This window comes from Carcharhinus amblyrhynchos, chromosome 15 (genome assembly GCF_965287045.1).
Source record: "Carcharhinus amblyrhynchos chromosome 15, sCarAmb.v2.hapA, whole genome shotgun sequence".
In the NCBI taxonomy this organism is placed as follows: Eukaryota; Metazoa; Chordata; class Chondrichthyes; order Carcharhiniformes; family Carcharhinidae; genus Carcharhinus; species Carcharhinus amblyrhynchos.
Window position 1 is genome coordinate 75,377,692 of NC_137338.1, and position 17,495 is coordinate 75,395,186.

A 17,495-nucleotide genomic window follows, 5' to 3' on the forward strand; every position below is an offset into this window, starting at 1 on the left:
TGCTGTATTCCTCACATGTTCTCATGCGTCTCATTAATTTCCTGGCCTTCCCCTGCTTTATTTCATAGCTCTTTTTGTCATATTCCCTCTACATTTCAGAGCTTAATCTATTGTACTTCCTCATGCCGTCTGGAACTTTCATTTACATCCACATTCCTCGCCTCTTTGGTTGTTGATTTATTGCAACAGTTCACTGCCGAAATGTTTGAGAAAGCAAAATCTCCTTAAAAAGACTCAAATTTTTACTGAGCAGTTGGAGAGTCTTTGGTGTAATGTCTGGTCTATGAGATAACATCTTTGACAATGCAGATCTTCAGTGCTGCATTGAAGTGTCAATCCAGATTGTAAACTGAAGTCCAAGTTTCAGAGCTTTGAACCCATGACCCTCTTATTCAGAGATGAGTGCTACCACTGAGCCCATGCTAAAACTTGGTTAATAGAACTTACTAAAAATGGCAAAGTTGGATTCAAAGCAACCTGAACCCTGGAAATTCTGGCTCGTATGTTTGAAGATGTGTTGCTAAGTTTTGAGAATAGCCTATCAATTCTTATCAAAAATTACATTGGTTAGTGCCAAAAACCATATTTTGTTTAAACCATTGAGTTTAAACCATTTAATTCTGCCCTTTTTTTGTGATAATGAGGATAACCCTAGCCTTATTACTATATCGAATTTGATTCTAATTACATGACTGATATTTTGGCTTTAAAAGTAGCTTATGTTGTGTTCAGGCACTTTCTATACCTCTGTGACGTAACAACAAGTGTAAATACGAATATATACAATTGTATGTAAGTGACATAATTTCTACACTTGCCCTTTCAACTGGTTATTTGTCACTTACAGAATAAGAGAGACGAACACCTACTCAAGAAAAGAAATGTGCCGCAGGAGGAAAGTTTAGAAGACTCTGACGTGGATGGAGATTTTAAAGCTGTAAGTGATTTCCTTTAATGTCATTATATGGATAATATGTACCAGCATTCATTTTTACCACTTAGATTTGATGTAAAAGGTACATTTTTATAAATGGTTCCTATATATCAGATAAATGTACATCAGTGAGGGATACGACAGTGGTAGCATCCAAATGTCGCCTCTGATTTGTTTTGTAGTTGCCGTTTCAGAAAGATCTTGCAAAGTTGGAGATATTAATCTGTTTGGTAGTGTAGGTGCAGATTGGTAAAAGTGGGAGAGTCTGATGATCACCAGCACTTCATTTTAGTATTACTAGGCTCAGAGTACTTTTTCAAGCAATAATTTAAGGTTATACTTTGAGAACGTTGTATCAAAATGCAAATCAGTAGTAATGAGAAACGTTTGGCTTTTGAAACCTTCAGTGAAAAGTGCTATATAAAGTATTTTCTATTACAAATATATTAACCTTGAATTTAATAATTGGAAACACTTTAGGTTTTCTTTAAAAATCATTTTGTGATTTTATGTATAATTTTTTTAATCAGCCACTGGTTAATCACAACGCATTTTTACATTTACTTCTTTTGAACTATACATAAGCAGGTGATCTGAACTTCTGCATCTGTACAGTTGCAATGCACTGATGCTGAAATATTCAACCATTTACATGATTTGATTTTGCAAATCCTGCTTCTATCCTTTTGTTGCAAAACAGCAAAAGTTAAAGATGGCCAGACCTGAAATGCAAGCTAAGAAATTTGTGATTAAGCTTGCGCTCAAAAAAAGGGGTAAGGTTTAAGTATTTTTAAAAGTCAAGCAAGAAGTGAAAATCTATTAGAACGTTTGTGGATTTAGCTAGATAGAGTAAATTGCTGTATCGCTGTTACTATTTTAAAAGAAAAGGGTACCATGTTGACCAATTTGATCTGGATTTTCATTTAGAAAGATGACTGGTAAATAGGAAAAGTTGAATTTAGTTGTAGGTGATCGTTAACAATGTTGTTTGAAACTTTGAAAATGCCATAAAGGGCAGTTTTCCTTTAATCTGCTTACATAATGAAGAAAGAATTTCCCATGGTATTTGGTTCATCAGTTCTGTTTCTGTAGCAAACGCTGACGGGTCAACACAAATGTGTTGAGAAAATTTATACCATTCATTTGTTACAATAATATTTTAGCTATCAGTGTAGCTTTCAGAACACTGGAATCATACGGTGGATAGACTTACAAACTGCTAGTGATTGTCATTGTTAGGCCATGAGCAAATCTCAGTAATATGTGGAGACAACAATGTGATACAACACTTTATTCTTAGCTACTTGAAAATTATGATGTCAAAACAATTGTCATCTAATTTTGCTTTTTTCTTTTCTAGCAAAATATAACCTTAGATGCTATTCTTCAGGTAAGAAAGCTGTTAACTGAAATTTTGAAACCTAGAAATGTGCCGCTGTTTTCCAAATTGACCTTTTAAATTGTTTCAGTGACAATAAATGTTTAATTTTCATATTGCACTGTGTATATAAAATAAGACACTTTGCTTGCATGTTGTTTATTCTGTAGTGTGGAGCAAATTACATGCAGCACAGTAGATACTTTGAATGATCGCAAGACAGGAATCCTGTTGAGTGACTCAGTTAGCTTTTGTAAAAGCATGAAGAAAGTTTGAGCAATTGAAAGCCTAATATCTGACCCCAGGACAAGATTGCTTGCACCATTCTGATAGTGCAACATTGTTTTTGTAATTTGTGCACTTCAGAAAGTGCATCAGTAATTATGAATCATGTAATTTTTGGCTTTGTCCTGGAGCTTTTCTTTAATGTGATAAAATGGTACAGACACTCTCCATGACTGCCATTTCTTCACACCAGACTGCTATTCTCACCACAAGGAGTTGTTCCTTTCAGTTTAGCTACAAGTTGATTAACACTGAAATACTAAACTGCCCAAACTATATGGCTAGCGACTGTAGTATATCAGAGTGCCGTCTTTCACACCTTGCAACCAATGGGCTTTACTCAATTTATAGTGGTGTAAAATACAGTTGGATTGACAGGCTGGCACATTGGTTAGCATGGCTGCCTCACTGCGCCAGGTACCCAGTTCGATTCAGGATGTGGGTGGCTGTATGTGTGGCGTTTGCACTTTCTCCCCGTGTCTGTGAGGGTTTCCTCCCACAGTCCAAAGATATTCAGGTTGAGTGGATTGGCTATGCTAAATTGCCCCTTAGTGTCCAAAGATATGTAGATTAGATGGACAAGGTTACGAGCGAATGGCCTGGATGGGATGCTCTTTCGGAGAGTCGGTGCAGACTTGACTGGCCAAATGCCTTCTTTCTACCCTGCAGGGACTCTGTGATTTCAATACCAGTCTTAAAATCTAAGGCAGCAAAATTCTTGCTGCCCTTGCCTGGCCAACTTTGACTTTTTATCAGATTCTCCCTGCATTTCTGAAATCTATTTTTGGTCCTGTTCATGGTGACTTCAAATATAAATTATATGAACAGTGACTATGTGTTATAGTAAGCATCTTCCTATTTGAATATAAATACTGATGAGTGGTATCACCAGTAGGACAGGCTTTCAGGGGATCTGTATAAACTAGCGGCCTCCGGTTCTGAGTCCATGCTGCACTGTACTTCAGTGTTTTATAAGTAAAGAAGATTGAATATCACAATGCATTTGACAACTTTTTTGTGGCCAACTTAGCACACTATGGATTACAGTCTCGTGAGACAGTATAATTCAGTGTCATGAGTGCAAAAAAGCACACTTAGTGATTCTTAAAATTCCATAATATTGACGAAATTTACTCCTGTTTAAGAAAAGGCTAATTGTTAGTTTTTTTGCAAGGTGTCAGTAGAAATCTAATCTTATTAGATGAGACAGTTGTGTGGCCAGATCACTCACTGGATAGCACTGCACAGTTGAGCGACTGATGAAAGGCAATAAAGCTGACCGTTTCAGCTGTCTATTAATGGAATGACTTTGGCCTCTATCAGAGCTCAGACTGTCATAACTTAATCTATGATTGGGAATCTTCTTTTAAAGGACGGGGTTGCTTGTGAAAAAATCAACAGCATTTTGCATACTTTGCATTCCACCTTTAATACTTGCCAGCCAGGCAAACACAACTATAAACTGAATGTGTTGTCTATGTTTTAAGTCATACTTTGAGAGGTTCTCTATTACTAACTTTTGAGATGGAGTGCATGAATTAATTGCAGCGTCTAAAATCCTAGTATCATACTGCTGTTGCATCACAGCTTAATAGTTAAAAAATCAAAACTGTCAAATTCTTTATCTGTTTATATGTTTAGAAAATCTTTACAATGGTTATCTGTAAAGGAAAGAAATGTATTTAGAACTTGAAATATTCTTCGTCAGGTGCATAGGATTCAGAGCATTCTCACTGGCTTACGTTTCTCAGGAAAATCTTCAGATTTGTGCCAAGCCTCCTCTTAAGTGGTTATTTGCCTTATCACCATTTTATTGTAATGCAAAAATCCAAGTATTCAAATTAGAATATAGAGTTGTCAGAATAGAGTTAAAAGGTAAATCAGGAGGGCAAAAAGGGGACATGATATTGCTATGGCAGATAAGGCAAAAGAATATCCAAAGAGCTTCTGCAAATGCTTAAAGGGCAAAAGAGTAATTAGAGAGAAAGTAGGGCCTCTTAAGGATCAACACGATCATCTATAAGTAATTTACCATTTATATAGATGATCTGGAGGAGGGAACCGAGTGCAGGGTGTCAAAATTTGCTGATGACACCAAGATTGGGGGAAAGGCAAATTGTGCGGAGGGTGTGGAGAGTCTGCAGAAGGATCTAGATAGGCTGGGCGAATGGGCCAGGAAATGGCAAATGGAATTTAATGTTGGCAAGTGTGAGGTGGTCCACTTTGGTAGGAAGAATGGTAGGAAGGACTATTACTTACGTGGCGAAAAACTGCAGCAGGCGACGGTGCAGAGGGACCTCGGGGTCCTTGTGCATGAGTCGCAAAAACCCAGCTTGCAGGTGCAGCAGGTGGTCAGGAAGGCGAATGGGATGCTGGCCTTCATAGCGAGGGGGATTGAATATAAAAGTAGGGAGGTCTTGCTGCAGCTGTATAGGGCATTGGTGAGGCCGCAGCTGGAGTACTGTGTGCAGTTTTGGGCGCCGCACCTGCGCAACGATATTTTGGCCCTGGAGGGAGTGCAGAGGAGGTTTACTAGGCTGATACCGGAGTTGAGGGGGTTGAGCTATGAGGAGAAGCTGAATAAACTAGGCTTGTACTCGCTAGAGTTTAGAAGAATGAGGGGAGATCTCATTGAGACGTATAAGATGATGAATGGGATGGATAGGATAGAGGTGGAGAGACTCTTCCTGCTCAAAAAAGACAGTAGGACTAGGGGGCACAGCCTCAAGATAAAGGGGAGGCGGTTTAGAACGGAGTTGAGGAGGAACTTCTTCACTCAAAGGGTGGTGAATCTCTGGAATTCTCTGCCCGTTGAAGTGGTGGAGGCTGCCTCGCTAAATATTTTTAAGAAGTGGGTTGATGGATTTTTGATAAGAGAGGGGATTAAGGGTTATGGGGAGAGGGTGGGAATGTGGAACTGAGCCACGACAGATCAGCCATGATCTTATTGAATGGCGGGGCAGGCTCGAAGGGCTAGATGGCCTACTCCTGCTCCTATTTCTTATGTTCTTATGTTCTTAAATCCACAAGAGGTGGGTGAGATCCTAAATTAATATTTCTCGTTAATATTTACTGTCGAGAAAGGCATGGATGTTAGGGAACTTGGGGAAATAAATAATGATATCTTAAGACTGTACATAGATGCTGGAAATCTTAAAGAGCATCAAGGCAGATAAATTCCCAGGATCTGATTAAATGTATCCCAGGGTGTTGTGGGTGGCTAGGGAGGAAATTGTGTTTTTTTTCAAACTGGAGACCTGTGACCAATGGTTTGCCTCAGGAGTCATACTGGGTCCACTGCTATTTGTTATTTATATAATGATTTGGATGAGAATTTAGGCATGGTTAGTAAGTTTGCAGATGACACCAAGATTGGTGGCATAGTGGACATGAATAAAGTTATCTAGGATTGCAGCCGGGTCTTGTTGGGCCAGTGGGCCGAAGAAAAGCAGGTGGAGTTTAATTTAGATAAATGTGACATGATGCTTTTTGGTAGCTCAAATCAGGGCAGAACCTATTCAGTTAATGTTCGGGCATTGGAGAGAGTTATAGAACAAAGATCAAGGAGTGCAGGTTCACAGCTCCTTGAAAATGGAATCACAGGTGGACAGGGTGGTGAAGAAGGCATTTGGCACACTTGGTTTCATTGATCAGAACAATGAATACAGGAGTTGGGACGTCTTGTTGAAGTTGTCCAAGACATTAGTACGGCCACACTTGGAATACTGTGTACAGTTCTGGTCACCTGATTATAGAAAGGATATTATTAAACTATAAAGAGCGCAGAAAAGATTTACTCAGATGCTTTCAAGAGTTGAGTTATAAGGAGAGGCTGGATAGACTGGGACTTTTTTCCCTGTGGCGTAGGGGGTGATCTTATAGAGGTCAATAAAATAATGAGGGGCATAGATCAGCTAGATCGTCAACATCTCTTTTCAAAGGTAGGGGAGTTTAAAACGAGCAGGCATAGGTTTAAGGCGAGAGAGGAGAGATACAAAAGAGTCCGGGGGGCACTTTTTTCTCACACGGGGTGGTGAGAGCCTGGGACGAACTACCAAAGGCAGTAGTAGAGGCATATATAATTTTCTCTTCTAAAAAGCATTTGGAAAGTTACATAGGTAAGCTGGGTATAGAGGGATATGGGCCAAATGCGGGCATTTGTGACTAGCTTAGTGGTAAAAACTCAGCACGGGGACAAGTTGGGCCAAAGGGCCTGTTTCCATGCTGGAAACCTTTCTGATTCTATCACCACTGGAAAATAATTTAAAAGCTCCTATTCAACTGTGCTGTTGATCCTAATATTTTTCAGGCCTCTTTATGTATGCCTTCAGTGTTTTCAGTGCCTGACTCCTTTGTCCCACTGTGCCTTGCAAATTCTTTACCTTTCAAACTGTTGTGTATTTTGCCCACGCTTTTAATTCAAGAGAATGATACCACGTTCTGTTTTCCTAGCCCAGATTAATTTGTTTTCCCCTCAACAAATTTTGAAATCAACTTGAGAATTGTTACTACTTTGGGTACCAACCTCCTTTTTTAAAAAAAAGCACCATTAATACGTGAAGGAGTTTATAGTCAAGATACTTTATTCCACAATGTCTCACATGTACTAAGGAAATGCTGCACTGTTGGAGATGCTGTCTTTCGGATGGGATGTAAAATGAATGCCCCAGCTGACCTCTCAGGTGACTATATAAGATCAGTGTTTTGAAGTTGAGCAGGGTTACCCCGATGTCCCGATCGATACCCATCAACCAACATCACAAAACAGATTATCTGGTAATTATTACTGTTATTGTGCAGTTTGCTACCATGTTTTCTACACCATAAGGACCATAGTCCTTGCATATTCATAGTGATTGTACTTCAATTGTATTCCATCGACTGTAGGTATTTCGTGATTGTGATAATCGTGTGCAAGTTTTTCTTTCACTTCTATAAGAAAGAAAGACTTGTATTTATGCCATGACTTGAGAAAGTCCCAAAGTACTTTACAGCTAAATAAGCTCTGCTAAAGTTCTAAAGGGGTGGCACGATAGCACGGTGGTTAGCACTGCTGCTTCACAGCTCCAGGGACCTGGGTTCGATTCCCGGCTCGGGTCACTGTCTGTGTGGAGTTTGCACATTCTTCTCATGCCTGTGTGGGTTTCCTCCCACAGTCCAAAGATGTGCAGTTAGGTTGATTGGCCATGTTAAAATTGCCCGTTAGTGTCCTGGGATGTGTAGGTTGGAGGGATTAGTGGCTATTTTTAAGATGCGGGTTGATGGGTTTTTGATTAGAGAGGGGATTAAGGGTTATGGGGAGAGGGTGGGAATGTGGAACTGAGCCACGACAGATCAGCCATGATCTTACTGAATGGCGGGGCAAGCTCGAAGGGCTAGATGGCCTACTCCTGCTCCTATTTCTTATGTTCTTATGTTCTTATAAATGTGTGGGGGTATGGGCATAGGGCCTGGGTGGGATTGTGGTCGGTGCGGACTCGATGGGCCGAGGGGCCTGTTTCTGCACTGTAGGGTTCTACGATTCTATAAAGTTAAATCACTGTTTTAACATAACAGCCATTTTTCACGCAACTAGGTCCCAGCAATGTGATAATGATCAGATGATCAATTTTTTGTGGTGTCAATTCAGGCATAAGTATTGATCAGGACACATGAGAACCCTCTGCTGATCTTCAAAATAGTATAACGGGATCTTCTGCATCTCTCCGACACAGAATGTTTCAAGAGTGGGACTTAAAACAGGTGACTTTCTGACTCAGTTATGAGTTCTTTGTGCAGTAAGGAGAGCTGTGAAAATGCATAATCAACCTGAAGTTAAGTAGTATTGATTTTTGACAACTATAGAAGATAAACAGATCTGCTTTATTTTTCTCCATGCTTCATAATTGCAGAATGCAACTAATGAAAATCCTGTCATTCAACTCAGTGCTGTTCAGGCTGCAAGGTGAGGTTATTTATGAGCTTTGATGTTAACTATTGAATAAATAGGACAATGTGATTGGACTCAAATGGTAATTGTGTTAGTTCAATACTGTTTTACACTGATTTTTAGTTATTTTATTTTAATTATGTCGAATCGGTATTTTGCAGTCAGCTGCGAACATAAAATACAGAGCTGTGAAGTGAGCTATTCATGGCAAATGAGTAAACTCTAGGCTTCAGTATCTACATGTTAAGTTCAACAACAAACAGATCTCCTAACAGTCTGTGTCTTGGTACTTTCTTCACATAGCAGCTTTGCAAATACAGGGAAAATCTAGGATTTGCACTTTTAGATTTTAACAAAAACATTTACTTATTGTTTTCAGTTTAGAAAAATGTCCTATGGCACTCCACAGAATGCTGTAACAAATAATAAAATATTAGGGGATGTGTCCAAGAACTTGGTCAAAGAGTTAGGTTTTAGGAGGCTCTTAAAAGCGGAGAAATAAGTTTAAAGTTTGTTTATTAGTCACAAGTGGGCTCACAGTAACACTGCAATTAAGTTACTGTGAAATTGCCCTAATCGCCACACTCCAGTGCCTGGTCAGGTCAACGCATCTAACCAGCACGCCTTCAGACTGTGGGAGGAAACTGGACAGTGACCCAAGCTGGAAATCAAACCAGGTCCCTGGCGCTGTGAGGCAGCAGTGCTAAGAACTTGTGCCACCAAGCTGTTCTCTTTAGGAAGACAATTGCAGAGCAGTGGTTCCCAACCTTTTCGGTAACATGTCATACTTCAATGAGGGGGTTTAGCGAGGTTAATTACATGTGGTTATGGCATAAGGCTTGGTCCAGAGTCAGTGCAGATTCAATAGGCCAAATGGCGTTCTGTACTGTGGGGATTCTATGTATGATTCTAGTTGTATCACTTCACTTGCTGTAGATACAGCAATGGCTCACTCAAAGCATTTGTGCCTCCACAATTTACATTGTTCATTGTTACCAAAATTTTATTTGTTGCACGTGTATTAAGGCTATTTAAAACACCTATGTTTCTAATTTAATTGCTCTTCAAAATCTTACAGGAAGTTGCTGTCAAGTGATAGGAATCCTCCAATTGATGAATTAATAAACTCTGGAATCTTGCCAGTCCTGGTACGATGTCTAGAAAGAGATGACAAGTAAGTGTTTTGATATAGTCACTCCCTGTGTTTACATATGTGAATTATGAAAAATATTGACAATATAATGTTGCATCAAATTGCTGTATTGTCTGCTGGCCTTTATGCTTTGCCTATTAAAAGTAGAATTTTAACTGCTGTGCTACTAGACTAATTTCTATTCCTGCGTGTATTCAACTTTAATCTTTCTTCCCTTTAGGTACATTTAGCACAGTGATATTTGAGATGTTTTTGTTTCAACAAATGCAGGACTTGATTAGTAATACATGTTGCTGTTTGTTAATAAAAGTTACCTACATTCTGATCTAGAGTTTGATTTGACTCAACTTTGCATTTTGAGTATTTACATTGACTAATTGTAGAACCCAAGTATTATGCACTTCGTGGTGTCGACAGCCTCTTCATATCTGTCTTAATTCAAAGTGATTCATTGGCCAAGCAAATTGGCAGGGTGATTCTTCGTCACCATTGACTTGGCTGCAAGAAGCTACAGGGAAGAAATGGATTAGATCGTCCACAAACTCTTCTTTAGTTTCTCACTCAGATGTAGCTGCAGATTAAGGTTGAGAGTCCATCACAGGGCTATTTATATATTATATAGGGAACCATCATTGCAATTTTATGTATGCATTAATAAAAGGGTGTGCTGGAAGGGCTGTTTCTCCAGTACTGTTGGTCCCAAACAGTTTACATTATCCTAAATTAGTCTTGTGTTTGAGATTCTGGTCATCAAATAATGTTTTCCTCTTTCCACTGACTACTGAGCTAGCATATTGGATGCAATGATGAATCTCATCATCAACATCTGCCTTTGTCAGCAGGAGCCACCAAGATATGGGAAATGGTTTCATGTTGTGGTAGCTGGTTAAGAACATAAGAAATAGGAGCAGGAGTAGGCCATCCAGCCCTTCGAGCCTGCCCCGCCATTCAATAAGATCATGGCTGATCTGTCGCTGCTCAATTCCACTTTCCCGCCCTCTCCCCATAACCCTTAATCCCCTCTCCTATCAAAAACCCATCAACCCGCGTCTTAAAAATATTTAGCGAGGCAGCCTCTACCACTTCAACGGGCAGAGAATTCCAGAGATTCACCGCCCTTTGAGTGAAGAAGTTCCTCCTCAACTCCGTTCTAAACCGCCCCCCTTTTATCTTGAGGCTGTGCCCCCTAGTCCTAATGTCTTTTTTGAGTGGGAAGAGTCTTTCCACCTCTATCCTATCCATCCCATTCATCATCTTATACGTCTCAATGAGATCTCCCCTCATTCTTCTAAACTCTAACGAGTACAAGCCCAGTTTATTCAGCCTCTCCTCATAGCTCAACCCCCTCAACTCCGGTATCAGCCTAGTAAACCTCCTCTGCACTCCCTCCAAGGCCAAAATATCTTTGCGCAGGTGCGGCGCCCAAAACTGCACACAGTACTCCAGCTGCGGCCTCACCAATGCCCTATACAGCTGCAGCAAGACCTCCCTACTTTTATATTCAATCCCCTTCGCTATGAAGGCCAGCATCCCATTCGCCTTCCTGACCACCTGCTGCACCTGCAAGCTGGGTTTTTGCGACTCATGCACAAGGACCCCGAGGTCCCTCTGCACCGTCGCCTGCTGCAGTTTTTCACCCCGTAAGTAATAGTTGGACAAGGACTTCAGCTTTCTGAGTGTTTAGCAAAAGATCCCTTTTCCCTTATGCTTTGGAGAAAGAGTCAACATTGACCTAGAGCTCAGTTTCTGAGCGAGTGCATACAGGTTGCGTCTGCATACTGGACCTAAGTGATTTGGCTTTGGATTAAAGATGGAGCAGGAAGAAAATTCCCAGGCAGACTGAAAACTCTTCAAGGATGTCCTCAAAGCACCCTTGAAGAGATCAAATATCCCTGGCTTGTGATTGACCAAAATGGAGAAAGTACATTTAGGAAGGCACTGAACACACCAATAGATCTGTCAGGTGAAATCGAAATGCAGAGAGAGTGCACTAATCCCCAAAGAAGTCATCTACCCAACCCCTCAAGTACCAACCACCCCACATGGCAGAGTCTGTGGATTCTGCACTTACTAGCCATTTCAGAGCCATCAGACAGGAACAAATGCAAGTATCCTTGACCCAGAGAAACTGCTTTAAAAGAAGGTAGCAGTATACTGTGATGTAATACTTGTTTTGGTTATGCAGGGAAAAGTACTTTGAGCTTTGAGATCAAATAGTTGCTCAATGCTCTCCAAGTCCTGACTAAATATGATGTTGGACTTCACACAGTATTTTTGCATACATTGTAATCCCTTAGGTTGCGGCATAATTTCTACGCTATGCCTTTGCTTTCAATGTAACAAAAGCTAGTGTACCAGTTACTGAAAAGAGTACATGCTAGACCAAGCCCTTAAACCTCTTGAATGATGGCATTAAATATTGAAAAATAGGGCCATGTACCTTCAAAGAGTCAGTGTCTCTTGACCGCATTTACTTGCCTTGTAGCAGAAGGGAGAAGGCGACAGAGGCAAAAGCATTCTCCAAATCAGTGCATCACCTTCAGATCAACATCACTGCCAGTGAATATTCAATTTTAAAAGAATTCAGATTGTTATATGGTATCATTATCATTTTGAGAATTGATTCTCCTTGCTACTAAAGTGAGATTAAAGATTTTACCCTCCCCAATCAGTTCCTGCACTGAAATAGATGTTGAGCAGAGACTGCAGCATTTCCTTGGAGTTGAGTGAGGACAATTGTGGTTGAATTAGTACCATTGCTAGGCTGTTAACATACACTGCTCTGCAGCCAATCAAACGAGACCATTGGTAGAATTTGAGAAGAGAGCTGACAAACAAGTGGAGAAAAAAATGTTAGAGCTAGGATTTGACTGCCCTTCATTTGAGAGTAAATATTTTCAACCAACAGAAATCATGTGGGATATTACAATGGCAACATTTGCAGGAGTGTAATGGAGGCTGCATGGAAGTTTGAGTGTATCAGGCATTAGATAACAGCCCAGTGCAGATAGAAATGTTATTACTTACTGCAGTTCTCAAATTTTAATACAATGAAAATATAATTAAAGCCCATATAGTTATTTGCTTTACAATGTAGAGGTGTTTATGATTTGTTACAGTGGAATAATGTGTGTTCATTAATGTTACAGTCCATCTCTTCAGTTTGAAGCTGCTTGGGCATTGACTAATATAGCATCTGGGACTTCTGCACAAACTCAAGCGGTGGTTGAAGCAAGTAAGTGACAAAAAAACAATCTAATGGTGATATTAATCCAGTCGTATTTTATAATTTTTTGTGTTGATCATGTGTCTTGTTACTTCTCATTTCTAACAAATTTACCTATAGTATGTGAATTAAATGATGGAGGAATCCGGTGTTAAATGTCAAACCTTTTTTTTACAGAGCACTGGCAGTGCTTGATGGAAACCTAGAACAGCATGTTTCCTTAAAAAAAACAATCTTGAATGACTGTCAATGCAGGAATACTTTGACAGTTTTATAACGTGTGAAAGCACAATGCTTGCAGAGAGTTCAGTTTTCAGACATGGATTCAGTGCAAGCGTCTTAGACGTGATTAGAATTTCAATTGATAATAAGCGCAGAAACTTATTTTATATAAATGTAAATTTCAGTTCTGTATTGTTCAGCCATCCATGCTAAGTATTTCAGTGTAATTTTCTGTTTCTTTTGTAAGAAGGTAATGTAGAAATGAATATTTATGGAATTGTTTAATTGAATTTTTAGAATGCTTCAACACTTTAGGCCTCTATAATTTGACTTCCATTATGTCCACAGCAATTTTAGTCACTGACGTTTTGTGGCAAGGTTGTCCCTTGCCCTCCTTGATCTCTGGGCAGCAGTCAACATGACAAATCCTTCTGTCTTCCACTATCTCTCATTTCAAATCTCTGTCTTCACAGGTGTTCTTTTAACTGATTGTCCTCCTTGTCCCATTTGAACCAATAATGATTTTTCATAGTGCTGCACTCGATACTATCTTTGGTCCCGCTCTCTCTGCTCGATTGTGTGCTGCACCTTGCAAACATTGTTCACAGACGTGGGTGAATTTGCTTTTGTCTGCCATCAACACCCTGCCATACACGTCACCAAAATCTTCGATTCCACAACCACCTTGGTATTGTCAGGCTGTCTGACATCAAATCATTAATAAGGCAGATTTTCTTCCAGTTGAACACTGAGAAGATCAAAACTAGCAGTGTAAAAAAAAACTTTTTGATCTTGCCCTCAATGCTCCGAGCAATAATAGTGCTCAAGTCATTGTGTAAACTTCATTTCAAACACAATATTTTCTCCAACACCAAGATAATGCACCCATTATTCTCGCTCTCATCATACATATCTTTAGACATAACTCATTTAGATAGAAAAAGATGTAAAATTGTACACATTGCTATTTTTCCACAGTAAAAGTAGTGTATAAAAGATTTTGCATTCCCACCACTATTCTGCTAAAACCTAAGTACCGCATTGTCTGTTCACCTGCTTGGTAAAACTGACATTTTGATTTACAGGCAGACTTCTCGAAGGAATATTTTCATGACTGATCATTTAAATCTGAATCCTAAAAATGGAATGCTCTCACCACTGCACCTTAAACCAAGTTATAAGCTAAAATTTCCACATATTCTTTTAACTGCAATTCTCCAATTGTTTCCTCAATTAGAATAGAACTAACACTTTGTGTGTTTGGTTCCAGATGCTGTGCCTCTCTTTCTGCGATTACTCCACTCGCCTCATCAGAATGTTTGTGAACAAGCAGTCTGGGCTCTAGGAAATATCATAGGTTTGTATCGTTGTTAAAAATCTTTTTTTTTAATGCTGATAAAACACATGGGATTCGTGGTTTTATAAATCAAGGCAAAACAAAGAAACTAAGCTAAATCTTTACAAATTGCTGCTTAGGTCTCAGTAATGTCTAAATCTAGGCACCATAGATATCTAATCTTTATAGAGGGTGCAGAGGAGATTTATTAGAATTTTAAAAATTTATTAATGGAATGTGGGCATTGCTGGAAAGGCCAGCATTTAATGCCATCCTTAATTGACCTCGAGAAAGTGGTCAACTGCCATGTTGAACTGGTGCAGTCCATGTGGGAAGGTACTTGTCTGATGCTTCTCAGCTGGGAGTTTGACCAAGTGATGATGATGGAATGGGGATGCATTGAAGTCAGGAAAATATGTGACTTGGATGGGAATTGGGCATGGTGGTTTCCCACATGCCTACTACCCTTGTCCTTCTCAGGTGAGGTTGAGTTTGGAAGGTGCAGTAATCCAGCAGCAGTGTGCTGGTGGTGAAGAGAGTGAATGTTTATGGCGATGGATGTGGGCTGCGTTATCCTGATGATGTTGAGCTTCTTGAATATTGTTGAAACTGTACTTAGGCAAGTGAAGAGTATTCCATCATACTCTGAATTGTACCTATTAAATGGTGAAATTGCCCCCATGAGATGTTTATAGTGGGGAATCCGATGATGTAAATGGTGTTGAATGTTAAGGAGAGGTGATTAAACTCAGTTTTATTGGAAATGATTATATCAGTGCAACCTTTGACTGCATACAGGCACAGACTGTTCTATTATCTGAAAAGTTGGAAATCGGCCAGCATCTCCACTTCTGACCTTGTTATTCATGAAGCAGCTGAAGACATTGCCGTGAGGAGCTTGTGCAGCAAAGTCCTGTAACTGAAATGATTAGCCTCCTGACTCTTAGGGTGGATTGTGATTTCAGTTTTTCTAGGATTCTTTCCACTCTTGTCAAATGCTATCACTCTCACATCACCTCTGGTATTCAGCCCTTTTGTTCATGTTTGGACCAAGACCACACAGAAGTCTGGAGTCAAATGGTACTGATGGATCCCAAATCCAATATTGGGAACAGTTATTGGTCCGTAAGTGCCACTTGGTAGCACTGTCAACAGCATCTTCCATTTCTTTGCTGAAAATAGCCTGACTCCACGTATGAGGCCCTGAGTTATGTGGAGAAATGAGAGAAGCTGTCATTGTTCTCAGAGCCAGAGACGTTAAGAAGAGATTTAATACAACTGTTCAACGTTGTTGCATCTTGGATAGAAGGGGGTCCACTGACGAGAGTGAGGAACCAAGACACCAATTTATGGTAATCGGCAAAACTATCACAAGGGAGATGAACAGACGTTTACTTTACAAAGCCAGTTGTTATGGTCTGCAGTGCATTACCTGAAAAGAATGGTAGAAACAGATTCAATAGTAACTTTCAAAAGGGATTTGGATAAATACTTGACAATGTAAACTTTAAGGGCTCTAAGTTTATTAATGTCACAATTAGGTTTACATTAACACTGTAATGAAGTTACTGTGAAAATCCCCAAGTCGCAACACTCAGGCGCCTGTTTGGGTACACTGAGGGAGAATTTTGCATAGCCGAGGCATCTAACCAGCATGTCTTTTGGACTGTAGGAGGGAACTGGAAGACCTGGAGGAAACCCATATAGACATGGGGAGAATGTGCAGAATCAGCCAGTGATTCAAGTCAAGAATCGTACCTGGGTCCCTAGCACTGAGGCAGCAGTGCCGCCCTGAAAGAACAATAGTGAAGGATTTACTTCAAACTTATTTCAAGGAGTCAGTGGGATGAATGGACTCCTTTGTATGATTTAGTATTGACAACTTGAGCTCAACCATTCAAACAAACCACCAAAATGGCATGTTTTTTGCTTTTAATTGTTTTAATGAGTTAGTGCATTAACATTTTCATCTAGCTACAGTATATGCATCAGTCACATCATTGCTTCTTTCATAAAACTTTCAGGTTCTCATCTCTAATGCAAACGCTTTCATTTTCACTTCTTTAGGTGATGGCCCTCGGTGTAGAGACTACGTCATCTCATTGGGAGTTGTCAAACCTCTTCTGTCCTTCATCAATCCTTCCATCCCCATCACTTTTCTCCGTAACGTCACATGGGTCATAGTTAACCTCTGCAGAAATAAGGATCCACCACCACCAATGGAGACTGTTCAGGAGGTAAAGAAATTGGACTAATTTGTCTGTTTGGTTGTTATGAGTGAAAGTACCTTATGCGTTTGGCTAGGACAGATATATGTTTGAAATATTCTGGATAAACGCCAGTTTCTTATCCCTTGAACTTGTGAAATTCCATTATGAAAGGTCTATTTGGGTGGCATTTGCAAATTTGTAGGGAGTGAATACAATTAATGTTATTTGCCCAGGGTGAAGAGAAACGTTGAAGTTGGACATCAAGTATTGGTACTTACCCTTGTAATAACACCATGAATCTGTTTAACAAGTATATGTGCCAGTTTGACACTGGAGAACGTCATGGATACTTGCTATTCCATGCAGCTCGGAATTTTCATTAAACGTGGAAATGCAAATGAATATATTTTAGAACAATTAGCATCAGCTGTTTGTTCTTTTCTATGTAGAGTGGTTTACCTTAAAGCTTCATTAGACCAGAAATAGTATTTTATTCTTTCAAGTAGCCCCAGGAAAGAAATTACTCATGTGGCTTATGTGTGACTCCAGACCCACAGCATTGTGGTTGACTCTCAACTGCCTTCAAGGGCAATTCGAGATGGGTACCAAATGTTTAGCCTTGTGAGAAATGTCCACAAGCCATGAAAGAATCATTTTAAAAAGGGACATCCCAAAACACTTCAATGAAATACTTCTTAGATATTGCAATGTAGGAAATATAATTGCCAATTTGCGCACACAAGTTCTCACAATGTGATACATTACAGATCATTTCCAGTGGTGTTGATCCATGGATAATTGTTGTTTGGGATGCAGAAAGAA

At 39.7% G+C, this 17,495-nt stretch overlaps 1 protein-coding gene across 1 annotated transcript in view; it reads left to right on the top strand.

Moving 5' to 3' along the window:
• Nucleotides 1–17,495, top strand: part of kpna3 (karyopherin alpha 3 (importin alpha 4)) — an 80,519-nt gene that overhangs the window by 27,891 nt on the left and 35,133 nt on the right. The window contains exons 3-9 of the mRNA XM_080204247.1: nucleotides 848–937; nucleotides 2,295–2,324; nucleotides 8,489–8,541; nucleotides 9,605–9,700; nucleotides 12,829–12,914; nucleotides 14,398–14,484; nucleotides 16,531–16,700. Coding sequence (XP_080060373.1) covers nucleotides 848–937; nucleotides 2,295–2,324; nucleotides 8,489–8,541; nucleotides 9,605–9,700; nucleotides 12,829–12,914; nucleotides 14,398–14,484; nucleotides 16,531–16,700 — 612 coding nt within the window. The remainder of the gene's footprint in view (nucleotides 1–847; nucleotides 938–2,294; nucleotides 2,325–8,488; nucleotides 8,542–9,604; nucleotides 9,701–12,828; nucleotides 12,915–14,397; nucleotides 14,485–16,530; nucleotides 16,701–17,495) is intronic.